Below are 25,793 nucleotides of genomic sequence, written 5' to 3' on the forward strand. Positions count from 1 at the left end.
TTGAGTCTGTCCTCTGCACTTCTGTAACTGTCTGGTTTGGTTCAGCTACGAAATCGGGTATCGGAAGACTACAAAGGACAGTTCGGACTGCTGAGAAGATTATTGGTTGCTCCCTGCCCTCCCTTCAAGAACTATGCACTTCCAGAGTGAGGAAAAAGGCTGGAAAAATCACTCTGGATCCCACTTACCCTGCCCACTACCTTTTTTGAACTGTTGCCTTCTGGCCAACGCTTCAGCGCTCTGAGCACCAGAACCGTCAGGCACAGGAACAGTTTTTTCCCCCAGGCTATCCATCTCATGAACAGTTAAAACTGCCCCTTTGTACTATTTTTAAAGAAAACATGAGTGAGCAGGCAAAACACATTTCTTTTATTTCTTATGGGATTCATATTCAACCGTAGGTTATAACAGAATGGCACAATCATAAAACAAAACATGGCAACAAAGAAAAAAATTAAATGATCCGTTCAAAAGTCTGCATACCCTTAGTTCTTAATACTGTGTATTGCCCCCTTTAGCATTAATGACAGTGTGCAGTCTTTTGTAATAATAGTCTATGAGACCCCAAACTCTTGCAGGTGGTATAGCTGCCTATTCGTCTTGGCAAAATGCCTCCAAGTCATGCAAAGTCTTTGGTCGTCTTGCATGAACCACACATTTGAGATCTCTCCAGAGTGGCTTGATGATATTAAGATCAGGAGACTGTGATAGCCACTCCAGAACCTTCACCTTTTTCTGCTGTAACCACTGGAGGGCCAACCTGGCCTTGTGCTTAGGGTCATTGTCATGCTGGAAAGTCCAAGAGTGTCCCATGCTCAGCTTTCGTGCAGAAGAATGCAAGTTGTCTGCCAGTATTTTCTGATAATATGCTGCATTCATCTTGCCATCAATTTTCACAAGATTCCCCATGCCTTTAGAGCTCACACACCCCCAAAACATCAGTGAGCCACCACCATGCTTCACAGTGGGGATGGTATTCTTTTCACTATAGGCCTTGTTGACCCCTCTCCAAACATAGCGCTTATGGTTGTGACCATAAAGCTCTGTTTTGGTCTCGTCACTCCAAATTACAGTGTGCCAGAAGCTGTGAGGCATGTCAAGGTGTTGTTGAGCATATTGTAACCGGGCTTTTTTGTGGCATTGGTGCAGTAAAGGCTTCTTTCTGGCAACTCGACCATGCAGCTCATTTTTGTTCAAGTATCGTCGTATTGTGCTCCTTGAAACAATCACACCGTCTTTTTCCAGAGCTGCCTGTATTTCTCCTGAGGTTACCTGTGGGTTTTTCTTTGTATCCCGAACAATTCTTCTGGCAGTTGTGACTGAAATCTTTCTTGGTCTACCTGACCATGGCTTGGTATCAAGAGATTCCTGAATTTTCCACTTCTTAAGTGATTAAACAGTACCGACTGGCATTTTCAAGGCTTTGGATATCTTTTTATATCCTTTTCCATCTTTATAAAGTTCCATTCCCTTGTTACGCAGGTCTTTTGACAGTTCTTTTCTGCTCCCCATGGCTCAGTATCTAGCCTGCTCAGTGCATCCACGTGAGAGCTAACAAACTCATTGACTATTTATACACGCACTAATTGCAATTTAAAAAGCCTTTAATTGCCAAACATAATTGTTTGTCTGTAACAAGGCCAAACATTCAAGGGTATGTAAACTTTTGATCAGGGCCATTTGGATGATTTCTGTTATCATTATGATTTAAAAAGGATCCAAACAACTATGTGATAATAAATGGCTTCATTTGATCACTATCCTTAAATAAAAGACTGTTTTTGTTTTTGCATGATCAGTCATTTTCAAAATCAGTGCCAAAATTTCACAATTTCTGCCAGGGTATGCAAACTTTTGAGCACAACTCATATATATATATAAAATATTTGTCTGTGTATTCTATATTTACTATTTTTCAATATTTTCAATTTTAATTCTTTTTTTAAAGACTTGTTGCTGTTTATGTATTGTGTACTGGATGCTCCTGTCACCAAGACAAATTCCTTGTATGTGTAAGCATACTTGGCAGTAAAGCTCATTCTGATTCTGATTTGTTTTTAATGAGAGCATTTGCGAGAGTGCAGAACTTTGTGCAGAGCGTCATTGAGCTTGCGTCAAAATGCAGGTCTGAAACCTGCAGTGAGTGACAGCAGTCATTGTAATGGGAGAGTTTGTCGCGTTGTTCGATTTCTGTGTACAATTTATTAAAAATGTAGTAACAGTTTTGTTTTGTCATGTTAGTAAGTAGGCCAGTGTGAATTTGTTTTGTACAAAATAGCAATAAAGTAATTCAACTGTTCTAAGTTTGTTTTGGAGGTATAGCCAACATAAAGAATATGGCATGCATAGCATATTTCAGGAATCGCCGTCATTATCGCGTCTGCTGTAATAAGACCCATTTGCCACGTAGCTGGTATTAGTAGATTTAAAATTTTCACGAATTGCACAAACTCCGATCGCAAATTACTTTTTAATTTCCAAAGTGCACCACTGAGGCCAAAAATGATCTAACGATCACCATTGAAGATCTAACGGTATGAATGGTCCCCTGTCTCGCCACCGAAGGGCTTACTGAACGCAGTAAGTAACTTGGTCAATTTAAATCGGCTGTTAATAAGTTTGAAAATTGATTGTCATTATTTACTGTATGTGGACTAATAATTTAAGTAATTTAGCAATTTAATTTTATACCATAGATATCCATTTAAAATAAGTTTTATTTGGCCTAACATTAACAAACATTATTACAATATTTAATGTTTAAAAGATGCTTAAAAGAAACTGCAGGGCAGCTCAAATCCATCATTGAAATCTGCTACTTTGCTTTGTGACGTCACGGTAATTTAATATTTTAATCGACATTAATAATCGCGATTACAATATCAAGGGCAATAATCGACAATTATGATTTTTGCTATGATCGTGCAGCCCAAATCCACGCACAACTTACCACGCGCCCCATTGAGAGCGAGGACCACTAATCATGACCACGAGGAGGTCACCCCATGTGACTCTACCCTCCCTAGCAACTGGGCCAATTTGGTTGCTTAGGAGACCTGGCTGAAGTCACTCCGCACACCCTGGATTCGAACTCATGACTCCAGGGGTGGTAGTCAGGGTCAATACTCGCTGAGCTACCCAGGCCCCCCGAAGAGCACCAGTTTGTAAACACACTCTCCACTTAGCGCATAGAGGCATCTCGCAGACAGTGCTGTAGCTTGCAGAGTGACATTCACCCCAGCATGGCATTTACGTAAGCTACCACTGTCCTGTTGTCCGATCGAATCAGAACTTGGTGATTCGCTACCTAGGAATGCAAAGCCTTCAAGGCTAAGGGACAGCTAGTATTTCCAGACGACTGAAGTGCTAGGTGCCGAAAGCTGGGCACCCGCCACACAGTGCACCTCAGCCTGCGCTGAACGCATCCGTGATTACCACCTATTTGCCCAAAGACCTGACCCTGCACGATGCTGTTAAAAGGTTGCAGCTGTCCAAGGTGGTAGAGCAGTCAGTCAGCGGTGAGTTATGCCAATATGCATGCGCCCCAGGTGCCAGGCGTGCCTCCAGCATTGGAGAGGTCTCATGTAAAAGACCTAACAGTGCGATGGCGGATGCTTTTTGCCTAGTTTGATATTGCCATTTGTACAGCCTGTGCCTCAGAGTAGTAAATTCCCGTGCTCGCACAACAAAGCCTCTGATTGGACTAATAGTAGCCCATCATAGAAACGGAGCGAGCGCTGCATTGATACACTTCGAGAGTGTGGAGAGCCAAGGAAAGGAACTCTGAATTAATAAGCTATTCCCTCGAATGCAAATCTCAAAACAGCTTGAGACGAGGTGCAACTTATACATGAAAGTATGCGTGCGTCCTTTAGATCAATTGATGCAAATCAGCCCGCGGGCGGATGCGCAGTAAGATCTGTTTCTGAGATACTGTTTTAAACGGGCCATTTGCGAGCGCGATTCAAGCGTCTCTGATCTAAAATGGGCTGAAGCCCGCAGTCTCACTTCGGAACGGAAGACATGGGCTGTAGAACCTTAGCGTGCGCCGCAGTTCAGAACAATCTGTAGCTTGTTGTCTGCGAGGAAATTGTGAGTTCCTGCGTGCAACATAGGCGCATCCCGAACCGGGACCATAGATGACCGAATGCCGTAAGCGAGATAACTGGTGCGTTGACTCGCTCGCTAGAAGAGATGGATTGCTGATCGCCACCAGGAAGCGGTTGTGCGCAGAGTGTGTGGGTAAAAGCGTGAAGGGCTTCGAGTGTGTGTGCCTCGTGCAGTGCAATGAGCACTTTTCTCTTTATGAGAACATCCTTTATTTAAACAACACACAGAAGCAATATTCTGTGTAATATCCCAGTCCCAATGAACTTTAGAAAGTTTTTGTGTCTCGTGAAGGCGTTTTGTTTTGTGAGAAACATTCTTTAACACATCACATGGAAACAACATTTCGTGTAACATCCCGGCAAACTCTGGTGGGGAGTGACCAGCGTGTGATGTGTGCGTCTCCTACAGTGAATGCTTTCTCTTATGTGAGAACATTCTGATGTGAACGCCACACACACAAATATATTTGTGTGTCATCCCGGCAAACACTGGGATTGAATGAGCAGCATGTGAATGTGTGTGTGTCTCTTGCAACAAGCGCTTTCTCTTGTGTGAAAACATTGGTTGTGTGAACACAACACACAAATACATTTGTGGATCTTCCCAGCAACCTACGGCGGGGAATGAGTAGCAGCGTATGAATGTGTGCGTCTCCATGTTTGCGACCAGCACAGTTCTGCTTTTTATGAAAACATAGTTTATGTGAAATCCATTCACTGAAACTGCCTGCTTGAAGCCTCCTGGCAACACCAGCGGGGAGGGGAAGCAAACAGCTTGTAAATGTGTGTGCATCTCGAGCCAGTGCAGCCCAAGCTGATGCAACAATCACTTTCTCTATTGTGTGAGAAGGTTGTTTGTGAAAATCATACTACAGAAACAACACATGTAATCTCCCAGCAAACCCGTGCTTGAGGAGGGGATGTGAACGGTGTGTAAATGTGCTTGAATCTCGAGCCGGTGCAGCCCAAGCTGATGCAACAATCACTTTCTCTATTGTGTGAGAAGATTGTTTGTGAAAATCATCACACAGAAGTAATACACATGCAATCTCCCAGCGAACTCTGGTGAGGAGGGTGAGTGAACAGTGTGTAAATGTGCATGTGTCAAGCATGTGCAGCGTGAGCAGATACAACCAGCGCTTTATCATGTGAGAAAATCACCACACAGAAACAACACACGTGTAATCTCCCAGCGAACTCCGGCAAGTAGGGGAAGTGATGAAACTGCGTTCCGATAGGCTGGAGCTCATCACGCGTATACTGTACTAGCACGGATGCTACATCGGTAGATCGAGGGGATTGCGGGCTTTGCACCGGCACGGGATCTTCCTTGACTTCATCCAACTCAACCTCATGGCCCTGCTGTGCCTCCCTGTGTGAACCTTCAAGATCTAACCCAGAGGAGACGGCTTGGAGGGCACGGGAGTTGGGATCGTCCCTCAGAACAAGGGCGATCCTTGAGCGGAGCATCCGGAGACTCATGCCCTCGCAGTGAGGGCAGTCTGTCTCTATGAGAGCTGCTTCGCCGTGGGCCCAGCCAGTGAACGCAGCTCTCATGTTCATCTGACGGCGGGATGTGCCGCTTGCATGTGGAACAACATGCCGGAACGCTGCGGGAAGACGGGGTGTCTCGCTGAAGCGCCGCTTTCAACAGCGAGCGTCTGAAGCAAAGAACCCGTTCACCGAGTAGCGTCTTCGATGGTGAGGCCAAGAGAATCTTCACCAGAACACTGCAGGGGAGGGGTGACTCTTCTCACTGCATGTGCCGAGTGGTACAGGCGATGAGTCGTCCTGTCTGTGTCTGCAGAGAAGATCCTGTCCACTGAAGAAGTGTATCTCGACGGCTAAGCAAGGAGGGCTTTCAAGACGAGAGGTGATGTCGCTGTCTTGAAGGAAGAAAATTCAGAAAAAATGGGGTTCACGCACCCGCTTATAGGCTGATGGGGCGGGGCTTAAACACCATTGCCAATCTCAGGATTGCCGTTATTGTACAAGGGCTTCAACTAAGTTGTTGGAAGGAATCCCTATAGCGATTCTCGCAATGTCGGGTGAACTGAATCGAAAGGGAAATACAAATTCCACATTCTACAAATTAATATTATATCATGAAATTGTATTAATAATTATGTCACTGTCAATGTTTGAAATAACGTGTACAATTTACAAGCTATATTGGTACTGTCACTTTAAGAGTTTAACACACATCTCACGGACTCTCACAGGTGAGAAGCCTTTGTTTTTTTAGCACATCCGTGCTATTTGCGATCAGAATTAAGATTTCTATTTACTTATCTGACTGTAAAGAACAGAAGCTAAACTTGAGCACTTCAGGGACCTTGTGTGATCCCTGTAAACGGCATAGAAAAAAACACAGTAGGGATAAATCAAACGATAAAGAGATTGATTTTTGACGGGTCATTTAATACATGAACACATGGACAGAAAACAATATCGCAAATTTCGAAATATCGAGTTTTGCCTCAATATCATTCATCCTTTTTTTGGTATGGGATATATCGAAATTCGCTATATTGTCCCATCCCTAGTGTGCATAAAACTGTGATTTTACACATGTACTTCACAAGTATATGTGCATGGCAGATAATTACATGTGTTTCTGTGTGGTGATTTTCTCATACGATAGAGAAAGCGCTGGTTTTGTCTGCTCGCACTGCACATGCTTGACACAAATGCACATTTACACGCTGTTCACTCACCCTCCTCGCCAGAGTTCACTGGGAGACTGCCTGCGTATTACTTCTATGTAGTACATTTCAGTACATCTATCAGAAGCTAATTGGCTGATTGCTTAAAGGCACAGTTAACTTGGTGTATCTAAACTTCTGACCCACTGGAATTGTGATATGTGAAATGATCTGTCTGTAAATAATTGTTGGAAAAATTACACATCATGCATAAAGTAGATGTCCTAAATGACTTGCCAAAACTATAGTTTGCTAATATGAAATCTGTGGAGTGGTTAAATTAGTTTTAATGTCTTCAGCCTAAGTGTATGAAAACTTCTGACTTCAACTAAGTTTTAACTTGGGTTAAATGATATGGACAAAAAAATCTAATTGCAGTTATTTTGAAAATTATTGTGATTTGTGTTATGATTAACTAAAAAAATAGTACCGTTAGTGCTTCCTTTTGACCAAAACTAAGTCATGGGCAAACAGGCTCTTCTGCCAATAGAAAAACTGTTCAAGAAAGGGTGTTCAGTCCTTAGAGGTCTGCACGGGCCTTAAAATGAAACCTGACCTGTACCCGAGACCATGTGGCCCAACCCGGCCCGAACGATACCATCAGATTTTAAGACCAACCCGAAACTCTGTGCAGCCTGAACTTGTTTAGAATGTTGAATCTTTGACACATGCCCTAAAAACAATCGAGACACAGTGCAAAGAATGAAACGGAGCGCAGGTGTCTCAACGTGTTTTTGAAAATTTGAGACGTGGTGCAAATGTCAAAGACCTTTGTCCAGCATGTGTGTACATAGGGAAAACAAAACAGATGCATGCAAAATCACGTTCGGTGTGAACGGCCACTAACTCGTCTGTTTGCGCATGTCTGTGATTGAGAGCTAGGGATGTAATTGTTCAAATATCTCAAGGTTCGGTTTGTATCACTGTTTTAGGGTTACATGTTTTGATACTGTTCGGTATTTGCTTTGTTCAGAAAAAAAATATTACTGCCAAATCCAAAGAATAATCTATTTGGTAAACACTTCAACAGGTTTGCCCTTAAATAACAATCATTGTTTTGCAACAGTAACCATAGTTTAACCATGGCATTTGTAGTAATATCATAGTGACCACAATAAACATGGTTACTGTCTTGGTTACAATATATAGTAAATTCATGGTTACTATATAGAAACTACAGTATTACTGTTATAATACCTTGGTTAATTGTATCAAAACAATGATTTCTGCTCAGAAAACCATGGTGACAGCAGTCATGGTAACTACAATATTACTTTAGTAAAACCAAGGTTCCCTGAAAGGAGAAACGCCAGGGGGCTTCTCTAGCAGTGGCTCGTTTCTCCACTTGCCATTTTCAACTACACACAAAGCTTTCAGAACCGTGATGTCATCAAGTTGACCCACGTGAAACACAGGTGGAGCGTCCATCTACATAGCCATACAGGTGCATTAGCGGAGGTTGTAATTGTGCCTGTCTGTTTGATGATTTGTTCGAGGCCAAAACTTGTGCTCCATATGCGTCATTAAACTTGAGGTGAACTGACCGCGGTGCCAATGCTTCCCGAACCGTACGGTTCGGTTTTTTACCAAGAACCGTTACACTCCTAGTGAGAGCATGTGCATGAAACAAGTTCGGTAAGCCTGTTAATTTTTTCATTAATTACAAACCCGACCCGAACCCGAAGGCTTACTTGAAAAATTGGTCTGGTGGAACACTAAAGGAAGATTTTTTTTGTGGTAGAGTTTGCAGTGGCATTGTAATGCAGAGAAATACTCTGTTACTCTTCTGTCCACAAAAACCCAGTGTTATGGGGTTACTAAGGCTGTATGATTATGAAAAATTGTTATGCAGATTATTTCCTTTGATATTGTAATTGTGATTTCATTTCGATTAATAGAATTTACATTAAAATACTTATTTTGTGTGGGGCAGTTGCATGCCATATTCTTTATGTAGGCTATGCATCAAAACAACTTGAGAACTGTGTTCCTGAATTGCTTAAATATTTTTATTGCATGTAAAACAAGTGTTCACATTTTTATTAAATTGTACACAGTTAATTTAGATAGTGAGCATTACTTAGATGCCTTTAGACTAATTTAGACACGTCAGATTTGCCAGCATTCATGCCCAAAACGGCCCAAATAATATGTTTTAAATAGAAAATTTTTGTGCAGCGGATTAAGTACATCTAAATGAAATGCTGTAATTGAGGTTTCATGATTATATAATTGCGACACCTGTAATTGTAATCTCGATAATTTTTTCAATTAATTGTGCACCGCTTAGGGTTACTTTACATTTGGATTGTAACTTTTAGCGGCCATGCAATTTTGAAATTACGCAAATGTGATATTTGTGAATCTATAGAGTGCTGTAAATAGAACGCGCTTAGCTCGTGAGCCTTACGCGTGCTTTGAGAATGTGTAACACTACAGAGAACAGAGCTGCACACATACAGTAAGCAGACTGTTTATTTAATTACATTGCAGCCCTTGTGGTTTGATCATATCGGGATTTTGATGAATTGTTCAGCCCAAGTTTTAATAGAAGAATTTATATAAATGCATTTAAAATTATAAGCTTCATTTCTGATTTTAAACTATCCTAAAATTGGCCCCATTCACTTCCATTGTAAGTGCCTCACTGTAAACTTGGTTTTTGCTGGGGTTTTTTTTTTTTTTAAGGAGTGACGAGTACATTATTTGTGTTAATCAACATTATGCCACAAATGCTGTCGATTGAGCTTAACTGTATTGAACACAGAATATTTCTTTATTATCAGTGACTCTGTGTGGAGATCTGTGTGTGATCTGTATTTGTTTAATTCTCAGGCTGTGAGGTTAGCAGTGGTGTGCAAGGATGGTCAGCTTCATCTATTTGAGCACTTTCTGAATGGGTAAGTCTTTTCATCCTCTTGTAGCAAGGAGAAGTGTCAGAGAAACTGCCTTCATGTCTTGAAGGTTCACAGGGCTCAGGGATTTGTTTTCTTTGACTATTGAGTCATCCTTATTGATGAGCCCTGGATTAGCTCTGTCTCTCTCCTTCCTTGTATTTTGCTTTTTCTCTTCAAAAATTTATTTTCTACCCATAGTGTGTATTCACATTAGCGCCATATTTGATTTTTGGCATGGATAAAAAAATGAGGCTCTTCAATGGCAGGCACTGTATAACACCTTTTTCTAACCAAACGCAACACGAGAGGTTTTCAGTGACAAGCAATCTGTCTGTCCATGCTAGGTGCGACGCAACACTGCGATATTCAAACACTACAGTTATGATAAGTCACAATAAATAAAAGTCAGACATAACAGTCTGCACTAACGTAACTCATTTTCTCACTGAAGCTGCAGATGGTCATTCACTTTCTATGGAAAACCCGAGGGAATAAATATCCAATCACAAACACACACAGGGCAGAGTTACTTTATGAATCACATCCAAATTCAGACTTGTTACCATTGTTTATGTTGACGCGGTACTCCTGTTATTTCACCATTCTCCACGTGACGGAAGCAGAGACTAAGGACCAGCCGGTTTGTCTCCACCATTCAGCATTGGTGTGTGTGACAGACCTTCGACTAAAGAGAGCGAGACCTCAAGCACAACATTCAGTAGTTATGTGACACCCTTGGCAAAAATCAAGTTGTTCTGAACCGGCTACTGAGATGCTGGCCGCCCGGTACGATGTAGCAGAAATAGAAACATTCCAAAGATGGTTTCACGTGTGGCTGTCGTGGCTGGTTAGGAAAAAAACTTAGATTAACATGGAAAAGGTACCTTTTATCGTGTGTTGGGGCGTCACGTCTGGTTAGGACACAGGGTTAAACTTTATAAAGCTCCTAGATCATGATTTCTGTATTTAATTTTTTCATCTTCTGAAATATCTTGGAAAGTTTTTTTCTCAATGTTTCGTCAACAGAATGATCCACAACGCTTTACAGTACAACCCATTGAAGAGACTTTTAAATTCATACCTCACAGCTCACAGTTGTCATTCCCATCAAAAATTAAAGCTGGTGCTGCAGTGAATAAGGTCCATTTCAGGCCTTGACTTTTATAGTCTGTGAATGCTTTTTTTCAAGCAGTAAAGATAGTGAGTTACTTTGACTCTCTCCCTCAGACCGTGTAAGAAACCGCTGTCTCCGCTGTGTTCACTGCAAGTGTCCACTATGAAGGGCGAATCACCTGTGCCTGTGCCCTTGCTTGCAGCAGCTCTATGTGCAGATCAACAGAACCTGATGCTGGCATACGGACATCACCTTCAGCCTGTCATAGAGAGAACTGTGAGTACAGCAGATTGTGATCCTTGTGATTTGAATCCTGTTTAATGTTACTTAATTGTTCAAATCTTTCTTCCTACAGCCATTTAACACATCAGAGAGGCATGTTTGTTTAGTCCGAGATGTACATGCCACTCTGTCACTCTCTGTAGACATGGCTGTCTCTAAGGTAAGATCCAAGCCCCTTTATATTTACAGTGCATCCGGAAAGGATTCACAGCGCTTCATTTTTTCCACATTTTGTTATGTTACAGCCTTATTCCAAAATGGATTAAATTTGTTATTTTCCTCAAAATTCTACAAACAATACCCCATAATGACAACATAAAAGAAGATTGTTTGAAATCTTTGCAAATTTATTACAAATAAAAAACGAAAGAAATCACATGTACATAAGTATTCGCAGCCTTTGCCATGACACTCAAAATTGAGCTCAGGTGCATCCTGTTTCCACTGATCATCCTTGAGATGTTTCTACAACTTGATTGGAGTCCACCTGTGGTAAATTCAGCTGATTGGACATGATTTCGAAAGGCACACACCTGTCTATATAAGGTCACACAGTTAACAGTGCATGTCAGAGCACAAACCAAGCCATGAAGTCCAAGGAATTGTCTGTAGACCTCTGAGACAGGATTGTATCGAGGCACAGATCTGGGGAAGGGTACAGAAAAATTTCTGCAGCATTGAAGGTCCCAATGAGCACAGTGGCCTCCATCCATAAATGGAAGAAGTTTGGAACCACTAGGACTCTTACTAGATCTGGCCGCCTAGCCAAACTGAGCGATTGGGGGAGAAGGGCCTTAGTCAGGGAGGTGACCAAGAACCCGATGGTCACTCTGACAGAGCTCCAGCATTTCTCTGTGGAGAGAGAACCTTCCAGAAGAACAACCATCTCTGCAGCACTCCACCAATCAGGCCTGTATGGTAGAGTGGCCAGATGGAAGCCACTCCTCAGTAAAAGGCACATGACAGCCCGCATGGAGTTTGTCAAAAGGCACCTGAAGGACTCTCAGACAATGAGAAACAAAGATTGAACTCTTTGGCCTGAATGGCAAGTGTCATGTCTGGAGGAAACCAGGCACCTCTCATCACCTGGCCAATACCATCCCTACAGTGAAGCATGGTGGTGGCAGCATCATGCTGTGGGGATGTTTTTCAGCGGCAGGAACTGGGAGACTAGTCAGGATCGAGGGAAAGATGAATGCAGCAATGTACAGAGACATCCTTGATGAAAACCTGCTCCTGAGCGCTCTGGACCTCAGACTGGGGCGAAGGTTCATCTTCCAACAGGACAACGACCCTAAGCACACAGCCAAGATAACAAAGGAGTGGCTCCAGGACAACTCTGTGAATGTCCTTGAGTGGCCCAGCCAGAGCCCAGACTTGAACCCGATTGAACATCACTGGAGAGATCTGAAAATGGCTGTGCACCGACGCTCCCCATCCAACCTGATGGAGCTTGAGAGGTCCTGCAAAGAATGGGAGAAACTACCCAAAAATAGGTGTGCCAAGCTTGTATCATCATACTCAAAAAGACTTGAGGCTGTAATTGGTGCCAAAGGTGCTTCAACAAAGTATTGAGCAAAGGCTGTGAATACTTATGTACATGTGTTTTTTTTTTTTTGTTTGTTTTTTATAAATTTGCAAAGATTTCAAACAAACTTCTTTCACGTTGTCATTATGGGGTATTGTTTGTAGAATTTTGAGGAAAATCATGAAATTAATCAATTTTGGAATAAGGCTGTAACATAACAAAATGTGGAAAAAGTGAAGCGCTGTGAATACTTTCCGGATGCACTGTAGCTTTTTAAGAGAATTGTCAGTGACTGAAGTGTCCTGCATTGTGACATGCAATATATAATTCATCTTAAACTATATTGAGCAGTTTTTGTTCTTGAATAATTATTGTATAATTATTATACATGCATATTTTGCATTATACATGCATAATTATTGTACATATATGTATTAAACAAAAAGTAGCATGTGCACATCCAAAAATTATGCAGGTGCAAGATCTAAAATCAATGCAGAAAACAATAAAATAGGGACTGCACAAATATATGTATTGTACCATATCTTATTTAAACATTTCTAGTAAAGAACAGTTTCATATTATATTTTCAGACTTTTTTTTGTTTTTCATCTCCCAACAATTGTCACTACTGAAAATTAGAAATGTACCTTAATAAAAAGGGTTATATTTGTCTTAATTTGTTTCCATCCCCCCAAACAATTAATGACAATTTTAAAAAACTTCACAGGTTAAAAAAAATTTTTAGTAATTACTTACACAGGCCTAGTTGTTCCTGTCATCTGTATTTTGAATTGTCAATGAAGTAAAGAATGCATTGTCATACAGCTTGTTTTTCATACAGATGAGGAATAGTTTAAAATAATAAATCAACTGGTTTCAGTAAAAAAACAAAAAACAAATGCTCAGCAATAGCATTGGTATATTAAGCCTTAGCTTCTGAGCACTTTAACTAATGTATCCTTAAAGTCTACTGAAATATTCATGTCACTACCGAAACTTTATCATATGATTGGTAGTGACCATTTCGGTAGTAACAATTTTAGCTCATTTTAATTTTAGCTAGTTTTAGCTTATGATTAGTAGGAAATAATCATAAGCTTTTAACAGCTGCACCCACATATAAACATAATATTTTAGAATAATTATTTAATTGCAGAGAATGTGTTCGATAGTACAAGTGACAATCCTTTGAGTTACACTGATTTTTTTTATTTTTATTTTTGTTTGAATTCGGAGCACATTTACTTTAAAATGATGGGATCTAACTACTTGTCCATACGACAATGGTGGACAGAAATGCATTCACTTCCTGCTCAAAAATGCAAGTGTGTGTGGTTAAAGTCAATGGAGTAAAAGTTTTTTTTTGTTTCAGTAGTGACATGAAAATGTGGGACACCTTTTTTAAATGAAGTTTAATTATTTAAAAATGAATCCCTCAATAGAATTTCCTTTTCTCTTAAAAAGCAATAAAGACCTTTTAAGAAACAACACTGAAAATTACAAATCAAGAATTTTAATAAGTTGAAATTTATGGGTTAAGGTTTGGGATAGCCACTTTCTCTACTCTGTTTTGTGAATATTTAGCATTTATCTCAATGTCTTGGGTTTAATTAGATTTTTAATAGATATTGTTATTGTGGGACCACAGTTTGAATGGCCCATCACAAACCTTTAACCTGAAACACAGAAGGTTCGTAATTTACTGGTCTTGATTGCAATGGTTTTTTCAAAGCTTTAAAGCCACTCTCTGTATTAATTTGAATCTCCTAGGTGAAGACACCCATTATTAATAAACAACAGAGCAAAGTTTTAATACCAGGACTTCCAGGGCACAAACCACCAATCAGATTTACACCCAATGAACCAGAGAAGAGGAAAAAAGGGCCCAGTACAACAGAGGTAATACTCAAAATACTTCTAATGTCTACACTGAAGTCCTATTTGTGTAGATTTGTTTTGGAATTTAAGAACTACATTTAACAGAATTTCTCTATCTCTCTAGATGTCTATAGAAGAGCGGTTGGAGCAAATTGAGTTGAGATTTGGAGGTAAGGGTGCTGGTAAAGGGTCGTCCTCCCTGCAGACAGATAGTTTTGCTGTTCTTCTCGTACAGGGCCTGGAGAGTAAAGACGAGAAGATCCTAAATGTAAGTTGTACATACCTCTCACTACATCTGTTAGATGAACCCAGACAAGTTCCAAATGTAAAAGTTGCATTTGGCTTTTGCATATGAAAGATGTTCATGTTCTCATTCTGATTTAATTCATTCTGACAGAAAATTTTTCAAACCAAAAAAGAAATGTTGATAAAAAACACTGTTGCCCGGGTACCACCTCCAGCTGTGCTGCCATTGGTGGAAGAGGTACGTGTTGTCGACATTGTCATCAAATCAAATCACTTTTATTGTCACACAACCATATACACAAGTGCAATAGTGTGTGAAATTCTTGGGTGCAGTTCCGAGCAACACAGCAGCCATGACAGTGAGACATACCAATTTACAATAAACATCAAATTAACACAACACAATTTAAAATCTAATATACACACAATTACACATGACACAATATACAAATAACATGCAGTGTACAGTAAACAATACACACAATATAGAATACACATTATACAATAAAAAATAGTATGTATGTATATATAGTATATATAAAATGTACAGTAGGTTGTATTCTATCAGTGTACACCTCGATGTCGTCATCAGAGGTGGACCGGAACATCTCCCAGTCCGTGTGATCAAAACAGTCTTGTAGTATAGAGTCTGATTGGTCCGACCAGCACTGGATCGTTCTGAGGGTGGGTGCTTCCTGTTTCAGTTTCTGCCTGTAAGCAGGCAGAAGCAGAATGTAAGAGTGGTCCGAATTGCCAAATGGTGGGCGGGGAGGGATCTGTAGCCATCCCGGAAGAGAGAGTAGCAATGGTCCAAAACCCGGTTCCCTCGTGTGTTGAAACTGATGTGTTTGTAGTATTTTGGTGCGACTGATTTGAGATTGGCTTTATTAAAGTCCCCGGTCACAATGAATTCCTGCTTGCTCATACTCCCATACAGTTCCTTGAGTGTGGTGGCTTGTGGCGGGATGTGCAAAGCTGTGATAATGACTGCATGAATTCCCTCGGTAGCCAGAATGGTCAACACAGAAATTCCAGATCAGGAGAGCAGAAAGACTTGATGGAATGTACGTTCCTCTGATCACACCAGGATTTGTTGATCATAAAACATACACCACCTCCTCTGCTTTTACCTGAGAGGTCTTTCGCTCTGTCCGCTCAGTGCACGGAGAACCCCGCGGGTTCGATGGCTGAGTCTGGAATCTCCGCAGACATCCAAGTTTCTTGCAGCAGTCCCTCGTCTCTCGTTGGAAAGAGATCCACGCTTTCAGCTCACAGAGCTTGTTATCCAGAGACTGAACATTTGCCAGTAGAATACTGGGTAGCGGGGGTCGATTTGCACGACGTCTTACTCTGATGAGAACGCCGGCTCTATTTCCCCTTTTCCTTCTGCGTTTCCGCAGCCGGGCTGCCCAGACAAAGGGCTCTGTTTGTAAACAGCGGGTCGGCATTGAGGAATTTGAAGTCCGGTTTACGGTGTGTAATTGCAGAACCAATGTCCAAAAGTGTTTGTCTATCGTAGACAATAAGGCAGACAACATCCAATTGTAAACAAAACAAACAAAACACTGCCGTGTGTCGGAGCTCGCAACGCAGCAGCCATACTCTGCACCATCTAGAGTCTATCATTGTTAAATATGTATTGATAGTTGTTTTTTGCTGATTTTAACTGCAATGATTTTATGGTTTTTCATAGCTATCCAGAAGACTGCAGGGGCATCCATTTTCGTAAGTTAACTTTCTTTTCCATTTAGTTTTTGTTCATTGCAATATTGCGTTAAATTAATTTCTCTGTTTAATGTTTCTCTGCAGGGCTTTGCTTATAGTTCAGTGGTTTAAGGCCGTACTTACACAACACACATCATACTTGTCTTCCGTAAGTGTGTGTACACCTGTACCTGTGACTGCACATGCAGATCTGCATAAATCAGTGCACAGCTGCAAGAAACCCCTTAAGTTAAGAAACCCCTTAGTTATAATTGTAAGTTAAATGTCTCTAAGGGTTTTCTTAACCCTGTAAAGTCTGACATATGAAAGAATTGTCAGAACATTCAAATTTTTTGACATTTAAACTGTTTTTATTATCATTAGACAAACTATAAGAAGTCGTAAACAGTTTTTTTCACTTTTTATGCATTTCATTTGATACATTAGGCTTTAAATGTCATTATCCCCCTGAGGCACATTAATTCATTTTTGTTTAGGACATTTGTTATTTTAAGTTTTTCTTAGCCTATACATGCTACAGTGGTAAATCTTGGGGTATTATCAGAGGACTCCCTGGGCTTTTCAGAGATACCAAATGTTTGGCCATGATAACTTCCTCTCCTTGGTCTGTAAATATGGATTGAAACGTATCACATTTCAATTCATCACATCAAATACAATATGAATAAAATATTATTTTTTCAGTAAACAATTATCAGGTATTTTATGCACCAAACACTATATTAACGTTTAACAGGGTTTCCACGGGTCCTTAAAAAGTTTTAAATATCTTAAATTACAAGAAGTCTTAAATTTCATTTGCTGAGGTCTTACATTTTGGGGCATGAATAGAGTAGACCCTTAAAACAGCAAAATCTGCTCGAGTCAAAATCATCTCTCTCTTGTGCATCCATCATTTAGTAGCTGACGCTTGAGTTTAGTGTGAGCGTGCTCAAGGAAGCGTATTTTTACTGAACTTACGATGTTACACATGTATAAACCTTCATAAACCCGTTAATTGGAAATGCAAATGCCGTTATTTTGCGTCTCTGTAAGCGAGTGATGCGCTAACACTATCACTCCTGCCTATAATCGACAAAGCTGTCAACGTTGCAATTTGCAAGCACGCGAGGTTGGAGTGGTCTTTTGACACCTTTCAAATCGTGGTGATTCCTTATTTTACATCACCTTTGACAAGAATTGTAACGCTAACAGAACTACTCAGCTGCAGAGTTACACCTGTTACATCTCTCATCTCCATCTCTGACATATATACAGGTGTTTTCTCTGCCATCTGAATCAGTCAATTTAAACAATTGTTGTAATAATATACAACACAATATTATAATTATATAAAATTATAATAATATACATATGAAAACATATATTTAATATTTAGTATATAATCTGTTTTCAATATAAATCATAACTAATTATGCTGCACAGTTCTCCATAATTTAATCTGTTAACATTTTCAATTTTGTCAACTTTAAACGACTATTTTTAAGGTAACTGACGAGTTTTGAATTTTACTTGAGATATTTACTTGAAGTTGTCATCACACCTTCATGCTGTTGCAAACCTGTATGACTTTATTTCAGTGGATATAAGGAGATATTAGGAAGTTTCAGTCACCATTCACTTACATTGAATGAAAAAGGTGCAGTGACAGTGAATGGTGACTGAGACTAAACGTTTTGCGTAACATCTTTTTTGGTCCATGGCAGAGAAAAATTCATAGACTCTATGGTGAGCAGTGATGACAGAAATTTCATTTTTAGATGAACTGCCCTTTGACTACCTGTTAAAATATTTGCTAAAGGTATCTGCCAAGAAATTCAGCACAGCAGCGCCATGTTTAATTTTTGACAAGAATGACAACGAGGCTGTGAGGGATAGACTTGCAGTCTCTTCAATGGGCTGTACTGCAGTTTAAAGTATTTTTGGACCATTCCGCAGACAAAACATTGGAAAAATATATTTTCAAGGGCACTCAGTAGACAAAAAACTCCAGACAACATGAGTTGTGGAAAATCAGATTGGATCTAGGAGCTTTTTACAGCTTTATACCATGCATGCCATTGAAGAGATGGTAAGTCTATCCCTCACAGCTTCATTTTCATTCCCATTAAAAATCAAACATGGCACTACTGTGAATAAGACCAATCCTCTTGTTAAAAATGCGCAGTAAATTGTGGGAGAAAGCCCACTGACTGTTGTTAGATTTGACAGATTAGAGGATTAAACGAAAGGATGACACAAAACCATCATAGATACAAACATATTCTTAGCGATACAATTTCTATAATGAAATGAGTTAATAATAAACATGTAACCATGTTCGTTATAAATTTTTGCTGCAAAGTTGTGAGTTGAAATGATCTCCTCAGTCCAGTCAGCTCTGTTGATGATCTTGAAGCCACAGTAGTCAACGAGAGCCCTCGGAATAATATTTCAACAACATTGATAAGTTTACTTTTTGCGCATGGTTTTTGCCACCACTTCCGTGTTTGACATAAGCGGTGACATTGCCAAAGCACTGGTCTTTTGCATCACGTCTTGCTGGAAAGTAAGTGACTAAAGAGAAGGGTCACAATATAGGCTACATACTTTAGGCTACGTGCATTCTTAATGAATTCATGTTGAGTTTTAATGTTGAATTAACTTATTTAAAAAAAGGAAACCCATAAATGCACAATAAAATATAAAAAAAACATATCCAGAGACATCCAAGTAGTATCAGTGGTTTTGTATTTACCAGCTAATTAATTTTTTTATTATTATTATTGCGAAAGTGGTCTTAAATATTTCTTTTATTTGGCCTTAAGTCTTAGTCTTAAATTGAATTCCTTCGAACCTGCTGAAACACTGGTGTAAAAAAAGGGAAATTGTAAAACATTTTTCGCTGGGGCTCAGGAACTTAAGGTAAGATGACATCATAATAGCTTGTAATGTTAAATAATGAGATCTTATAATGACAGTAGGCTTCATATATGAAAGTACACAGAAATATTAGTTCATACTTTCTAACTTTATAAAAAAAAAATATATGTCAGATTTTTTATTTTTGTGGTGGGCATGAATATAATGTAATGGTGACAGAGATATACCTCAAAAGCCTGTTGCATCATATTTGATGCATATGGATTTCAACTGGGTTTTTCAATCAAAAAATATTTTTAAAAAAATGTAACCTAGCACAAGTTGCTTATATTTGGCAAATACTAATTTTAAAATATCAGTAACAATGTAATAATTACTGTAACGTTTACTTTATTAAAATAAGCTGTCATTTATCCCAACATAAGTCACTTTTCGTGCAAGTCCGCCACCATTTGAAATAGATCGATATAAACATTGAAAGCGCTTTTTTCACAAATAACCACTAGATGGTGCCATAAAATGTGAAACTTGCATACCATAGGTCCTTTGGTTCATCAGCTTGAACAGAGAGTGAAACAGGAGCTGTCAAACGTTGTGTATCATATTTGATACACACTGTTACAGGGTTAAGGGTTTTCTTGCAACTGGCAACAGATATTAATGTTTCATCAGTGCATCTTTAGGCTTGTGCCCACAGTAGATTTATTTTTTCCCCTCAGTCCTCATTTGATCTGTAAACTATTTTTTTCCCCTCCCCAACACAGCTGCCTGATCTTGTGTCTCATTTGGGGTCGATCTACCACATGATTGAGAGCAGAGTGAAGTTATATCAGCAGCTCACCAGACTTCACGGCAAACTCTACCTGCTCATGACACAGGTGAGCTACTGAAATGTATGAAAACATAACACATTAGCTCCAAATGAGGGGTATGGTTACTCCAAAAGTGGTTGCACCAACTCCAAAAGGGGGCATCACTTCCACTCATGGTTAAGGTTAGGGAAAGGGTTAAGTAAGGGGCTCCCTATATCTTCAATGACGGTTTGGAGCAATCGCCCCTTTTTGGAGCAATGCCTGCAGCTGTACCCTTCTCAACTGTACATGTACTCGATTTAGAGTTGTTGTTTTTTTCCCCACTAGGTGGCGACAAGCAACAGCACTCTCAAAGTTGGTGACATTGATCACACAGCCAAACTGGTTTATGAAGAGGGTAAACGAGCTCTTTTTATTTATTCTTTTAGTCAGAGCTAGTTCATTTTTCCTCAAAGAATGCTATATTTTTAATTCAAAATAGTGAATCTGTAATATGGATCTTTGTAGTTTAAACTAGGGGTTCCAATTGGTGGGCATGTTCTATTTGTTCTGGCATGTGAAGGACAGCAGAGAATAGCAATGCTATAGGCAAATTAAACAAAGTGAAAATAATTAACTTTGAGACACTCAGCAAATGGAAGTCTTATCTGCATGTGTCCCATTGATTTGTACTGTTTGATGTTATCTGATGTTTTACAATTTTTTTTTTCTGTTTTCAGCCTATGTCATTTTAATAATGCATATTGCTGGGCCTATACAGTTCATAGTAATACATTTTATTGGTTGATTTTAAGGTCATGTTTGATTTTAATAAACCTTGGAACAATTAATTATGGTGCTCTGTTGGTCACTTGATGTCAATGTAAAGTCTGGGACCTGAAGCAAAACTTGTTGAAAACCACTGGTTTAAACATTACTATGCTTCATCTCATTCTTTGAACAACAATGGAAAAAAAACATTCTAAGTATTTGAATATTTTATTATTCTGCAGAGTCCTCAGATGAGGAAGAAGGTTCTGAAGATGGACGACCTGAGGATGACTCTGATGTAAGGTGTTTTTTTTTTTTTTTTTTTTAAATTGTTTCTGAGTGCTTGAAATGTGGGATTATGGGATTGTTCTGATTTTAGGACTGGGAGGAGGATGAGGCTGCAATGGAAGTGACGGGAGACAAACAGAAGCATACAGAGGATGATGAAGAGGAAGATATGAATGATGAATCAAAAGCGAATGGTGATTCAGATCTGGACCCTGAAAATGAGAGCGAGGAGGAATAATATCCAATAAGGCCACAAGATTAAAAAAGACCCTTACATTTATGTGTATGCTTTCATTTTATTTTTCATTATTTTGAATTTTATTGTGACAAAACAAAAGTTTGTTTTATAGAATTTCGTTGACCATTGCGGCCTGGACTTGTGGTTGTCTCTCTCAGAATGGTCATGAGGGTTGTGACCCCTGACCCAGAATGAGCGCTCCACGTGCAGACAGTGTACATATGTATTTGAGGTCCATTCGGGTCACTGTTCCTTTGACTTCATACTGCCTCTGTTTTGTTGCTCGGCAATTGTGAAATTGTGTGGGATTCCCAAAGCAAATTCTTCTCCATCCCCTGCTCGATTGTATCCTCAAAGGGGTAGTTCAGACAGAAATCAATGGTCTTCATCACCATGTCGCTCGAAAGCTATGTTTTTCTTCTGTGGAACACAAAATAAATTTTTTAAAATTTTGATGCTGCTCTTTTTTTCATACAATGAAAGTGATTGGTGATAGGCTGTTGGACTCTAACATTTCATTTTGTGTTCCATGTAAGAAACTCATGGGTTTTGAACAACATGAGGGTGAGTAAATGATTTCTCATTTTTGGGTGAACTATCTTTCTAAGAGTGTTTCTGATATCCATATGGTTTGACCACATAATGTTATCATAGCTAGTCCTTCCCAATTATGCCAACTCTGCTCACATCTTTAACTTTGTTTTCAATCCTCTCCCTGTCAGTCATTTCTCACGTTTGACTTCTGTGTCCTGTGTGTGAATTCATTTAAGGGTTTTCTACTCTCTGCAGTCATGACCCAGTTCTCATTCTAGAGAACCAAAAATGTGAACCTCTCCTTAAGAAAACATGAATCTAAAAAACAGAGTCCCAGAAGCTTGTACCTTTTGTTAATTATACAGTGGTTGCGATGAGTGTCAACCAAAACTTTTCATGCAAACAAATATATCGGCGACTGTTGTACAGTTTAAATGAAATAAATACAGTTTTGTTCTCATCTTTTGTTTGGCTTTATTTCTAAGAACATTTTTCTTTCCTGGCTCTGAATATCAGCATTTACAAGAATTAGTAATCTGAATGCTGATATGTAAAAATTCTGTAGTTATTAGACTAGAATATAGCTGACACTTAAGGGCTCGACAGAAAGTTTTGTTTTTTTTAACAGTTGGGCCAGTAGTTCAGATATTTAGCAGGCCTTATGGGAAGAATTGCAAAGAAAAAGCCACTTGGAAAAACAAAAAGAAAAGGTTAGAGTGGACAAAGCAACACAGACATTGGACAACAGATAATTGGAAAAGAGTGTTATGGATCTTAAACCCATTGAGCTTTTGTGGGATCAGCTAGACTGTAAGGTGCGCGAGAAGTGCCCGACAAGACAGCCGCATCTATGGCAAGTGCTACAGGAAGTCAGGAAGGGGTCATACATATTTTATGTATCTAATGAGCATCACTGATTTGCAGTTTTTCCAAGAAAAATCTGTAAAGTTGCACTTCTGTGCCTGTCCACTAGGCGGCATTAAAACTACACTCTTATTGTCCACTAGGTGGCATTGATGCGTATATTTTATCACACGTGTCACAGTTGTTCTTGACGCCCGTGGCTCACCCGATTCCACCTGCATGTCAGCGCTGTGACCGCGGAGCACAAAAGTATCACGGCGCTCAGACTTCACTGAAGACGACTTGGAACTCTCAGATTGTGAGTACACAAGCCTTTTTTTTTTTTTTTGTCTTTTGTTCTTTTTTTTTTTTTTTAATTAAATTATTATAAATACGGCGAATTTTGACATAGATTACATCTCTGTTCAGAGTATAAAGAAAACTTGGAGACATGAGCTGAAATGGTTTGCGATTGCATAGACTAACTGAAAAGTTTTGTCAGGAAGATTGTTTAAAATGTTTGGATTCAGGTTGTTCGTGATTCATGCTTGCAAATATAAGATTTTATTTATTGTAACCTCAGCTCCAAACCGTGGAATTAGTCAAATGTTCCCCGTAACACTGTCATGACAAACCTGAACAAAGGTTAGTCATCACAGTAGTTGTTTAATTTATTCTTTGTAGTACAAATATTAGACAAAAGTGAATTTTGGATTTTAAAAGAAAGTTCTATGTTTGGTGTAGTAATAAGAACGTTAGTGATGTGTATGTGGTCACAGAATAAAAACAAAATCCCACCAACATATTTGTTTCTAGTTTACGATCTCTCTGTCCCCTCACTTTTTATTTTCAGGTAAGAGGTATTCAGGTGAGAATGCCTGAGACCTCACAGGTGCCATGAATTGGGCTTTCCTTCAGGATCTCCTGAGTGGGGTCAACAAATACTCCACTGCATTTGGTCGTGTCTGGTTGTCTGTACTCTTCGTCTTCAGGGTCATGGTCTTCGTTGTTGCTGCTGAGAAGGTTTGGGGTGATGAGCAGAATGACTTCATATGTAACACGGATCAGCCTGGCTGCCATAATGTATGCTACGACGACTACTTTCCAGTGTCCCACATACGTCTGTGGGCGCTGCAGCTCATCTTAATCACCTGCCCATCGTTTCTTGTGGTGTTGCATGTGGGATACCGCGAGGAACGTGAGAGAAAGCATCGTATGAAATACGGCGAGGGCTGTCAGCGCTTGTACGCCAACACCGGAAAGAAGCGCGGTGGTCTTTGGTGGACATATGTTCTGTCGCTGGTTTTTAAGATGGGTGTCGATGGGACATTTGTGTACCTGCTCTACCACATCTACAAGGGCTACGACTTCCCGACCACGGTCAAGTGTTCCGAGGATCCTTGCCCCAACGTGGTTGACTGCTTCATCTCTCGACCGACCGAGAAGAGGATCTTCACCATCTTCAATGTGGTGATGAGTCTGGTGTGCATCCTGCTCTCCCTCTGCGAGTTCCTCTACCTGGTGGGAAAACGCTGCTTCGAATGTGGCCACAGGTTGAAGGGCTTACACCAGATAAGCAAGGCAAGGTCTATCTCTAACATGATGAGCTCGAATGCTTTTTTAGAATCAAACACCATGAAACTGGGAAGCAAAGAGCAGCCACCACCAGAATGCAGTGAGGTTATTTAATCACAAAAAGAACATGTGCTTGGAAAATAAAAGTGTGACCCAGGAAGGCAGAGAAAGATGGAGAATCCTTCTCATGTTCACCAGACCCACTGGATCATTCTCATCTTTTTCTTGGAAAGTTGTAGCCTATGAAGCAACAATCTGTTTAAAACTATTGGAGGGGAGGGAGGCAAAATGGCAATATTTTCTGGAGTCTTTCGTATGATTAAAGCATGTCAATTCATGATTTGGATGTGGTGTGGCCTTTTAGGCCAAGCTCCAGAATCTTCTCTCGCCAACGGGCACTTTGGTTCCTTCATTCAACAGCAAATACAAAACAATAAAGACCAGGAAATTACATTAATTACAATGTAATTTTTGGCGTTTTCCAACTGACACTTTATAACACAAAAACATGACAAAAATTCTTGCTTAAGCATTCTTCCCTGCACCTCTTTTTAATTGTACTTTATTTTTTCAACCGAAACAACAGGAAAAAAAAGGTGATGGCAAGAGCCCTTGACATTTAAATGTAGATAGCGGACTCTAATTTATACTTAAATTTAAATGTAAATTTGAATTAGTTTGTTTACAAATCTATAAAACATGTACTATATTTAAATTTGTATTAATTTTGTATTGAATATTTTGTCTTTTTTTTTATTGCCAGGTTTTTGCATTGTATATCAGCTGTTGTTGACGTGTGCCAAATATTGTGGTGCTCCAATCTTAACGATATGTCTTCCAAACAAGAATAAATTGACAAAGATTTTTATTGCTGCCAGGTGAACAAATTCAAAAGAGGTTGTTTTGTGTGTAAGTGTGTGTTTGTAAGAGGAGAGATTTCTCATTCACTGATAAACATGTATCCTTTGTATTGACTTAGGTTAGACCTCCTTCGATACAGTGTGTTTAGCATGGTTTACATTTTGAGATTCATTAAAGTTTGCTTTTTATTTCCTTACAGTTTGCTGTCTGTTTATATATTATTAATTAAGGAAAATTTGATTAAATGGGTGATTTTACTTTAATAATCATCCATGCAGGATGTGTTGTGCCAACATAGTCTCATGATAACTTGTAATAATTAATACGAGATGGTGAAATTGTAAGATATTGTACGACTTGTATGAAAAGGTAGGACTACAACCAATCAACAAACAGAATTTCAAATCGATACAATAGAGCGCAGCAGTCAGGTTCCGGAAGTAAAAATCGCATAATTTTTTTCCTTGGGCGAATACATTTTTAACAATAACTTTTAAACCTTTAAGGACAGACCTACCTGGAGCTTTGAGGTTGTTAATCGAT

General features: G+C 39.5%; 2 protein-coding genes across 2 annotated transcripts in view; both read left to right on the forward strand.

Moving 5' to 3' along the window:
* LOC127410798 (WD repeat-containing protein 43-like) overlaps positions 1-22,431 on the forward strand; it is a 37,005-nt gene extending 14,574 nt beyond the window's left edge. The window contains exons 7-18 of the mRNA XM_051646003.1: positions 9,650-9,714; positions 10,939-11,101; positions 11,181-11,267; positions 14,409-14,537; positions 14,641-14,784; positions 14,914-15,000; positions 16,456-16,487; positions 16,572-16,635; positions 20,114-20,227; positions 20,489-20,558; positions 21,154-21,209; positions 21,291-22,431. Coding sequence (XP_051501963.1) covers positions 9,650-9,714; positions 10,939-11,101; positions 11,181-11,267; positions 14,409-14,537; positions 14,641-14,784; positions 14,914-15,000; positions 16,456-16,487; positions 16,572-16,635; positions 20,114-20,227; positions 20,489-20,558; positions 21,154-21,209; positions 21,291-21,437 — 1,158 coding nt within the window. The 3' untranslated portion in view covers positions 21,438-22,431. The remainder of the gene's footprint in view (positions 1-9,649; positions 9,715-10,938; positions 11,102-11,180; positions 11,268-14,408; positions 14,538-14,640; positions 14,785-14,913; positions 15,001-16,455; positions 16,488-16,571; positions 16,636-20,113; positions 20,228-20,488; positions 20,559-21,153; positions 21,210-21,290) is intronic.
* Positions 22,432-22,553: 122 nt separating this feature from the next.
* On the forward strand, positions 22,554-25,438 carry LOC127410804 (gap junction beta-4 protein-like). The gene is made up of 2 exons (XM_051646012.1): positions 22,554-23,133; positions 23,668-25,438. The coding sequence occupies exon 2, from the start codon at positions 23,712-23,714 to the stop codon at positions 24,501-24,503; it is 792 nt and encodes a 263-aa protein (XP_051501972.1). The 5' UTR covers positions 22,554-23,133; positions 23,668-23,711; the 3' UTR covers positions 24,504-25,438.
* Positions 25,439-25,793: the final 355 nt, after the last annotated feature.

The sequence above is a fragment of the Myxocyprinus asiaticus genome, chromosome 20 (assembly GCF_019703515.2).
Source record: "Myxocyprinus asiaticus isolate MX2 ecotype Aquarium Trade chromosome 20, UBuf_Myxa_2, whole genome shotgun sequence".
Classification (NCBI taxonomy): Eukaryota; Metazoa; Chordata; class Actinopteri; order Cypriniformes; family Catostomidae; genus Myxocyprinus; species Myxocyprinus asiaticus.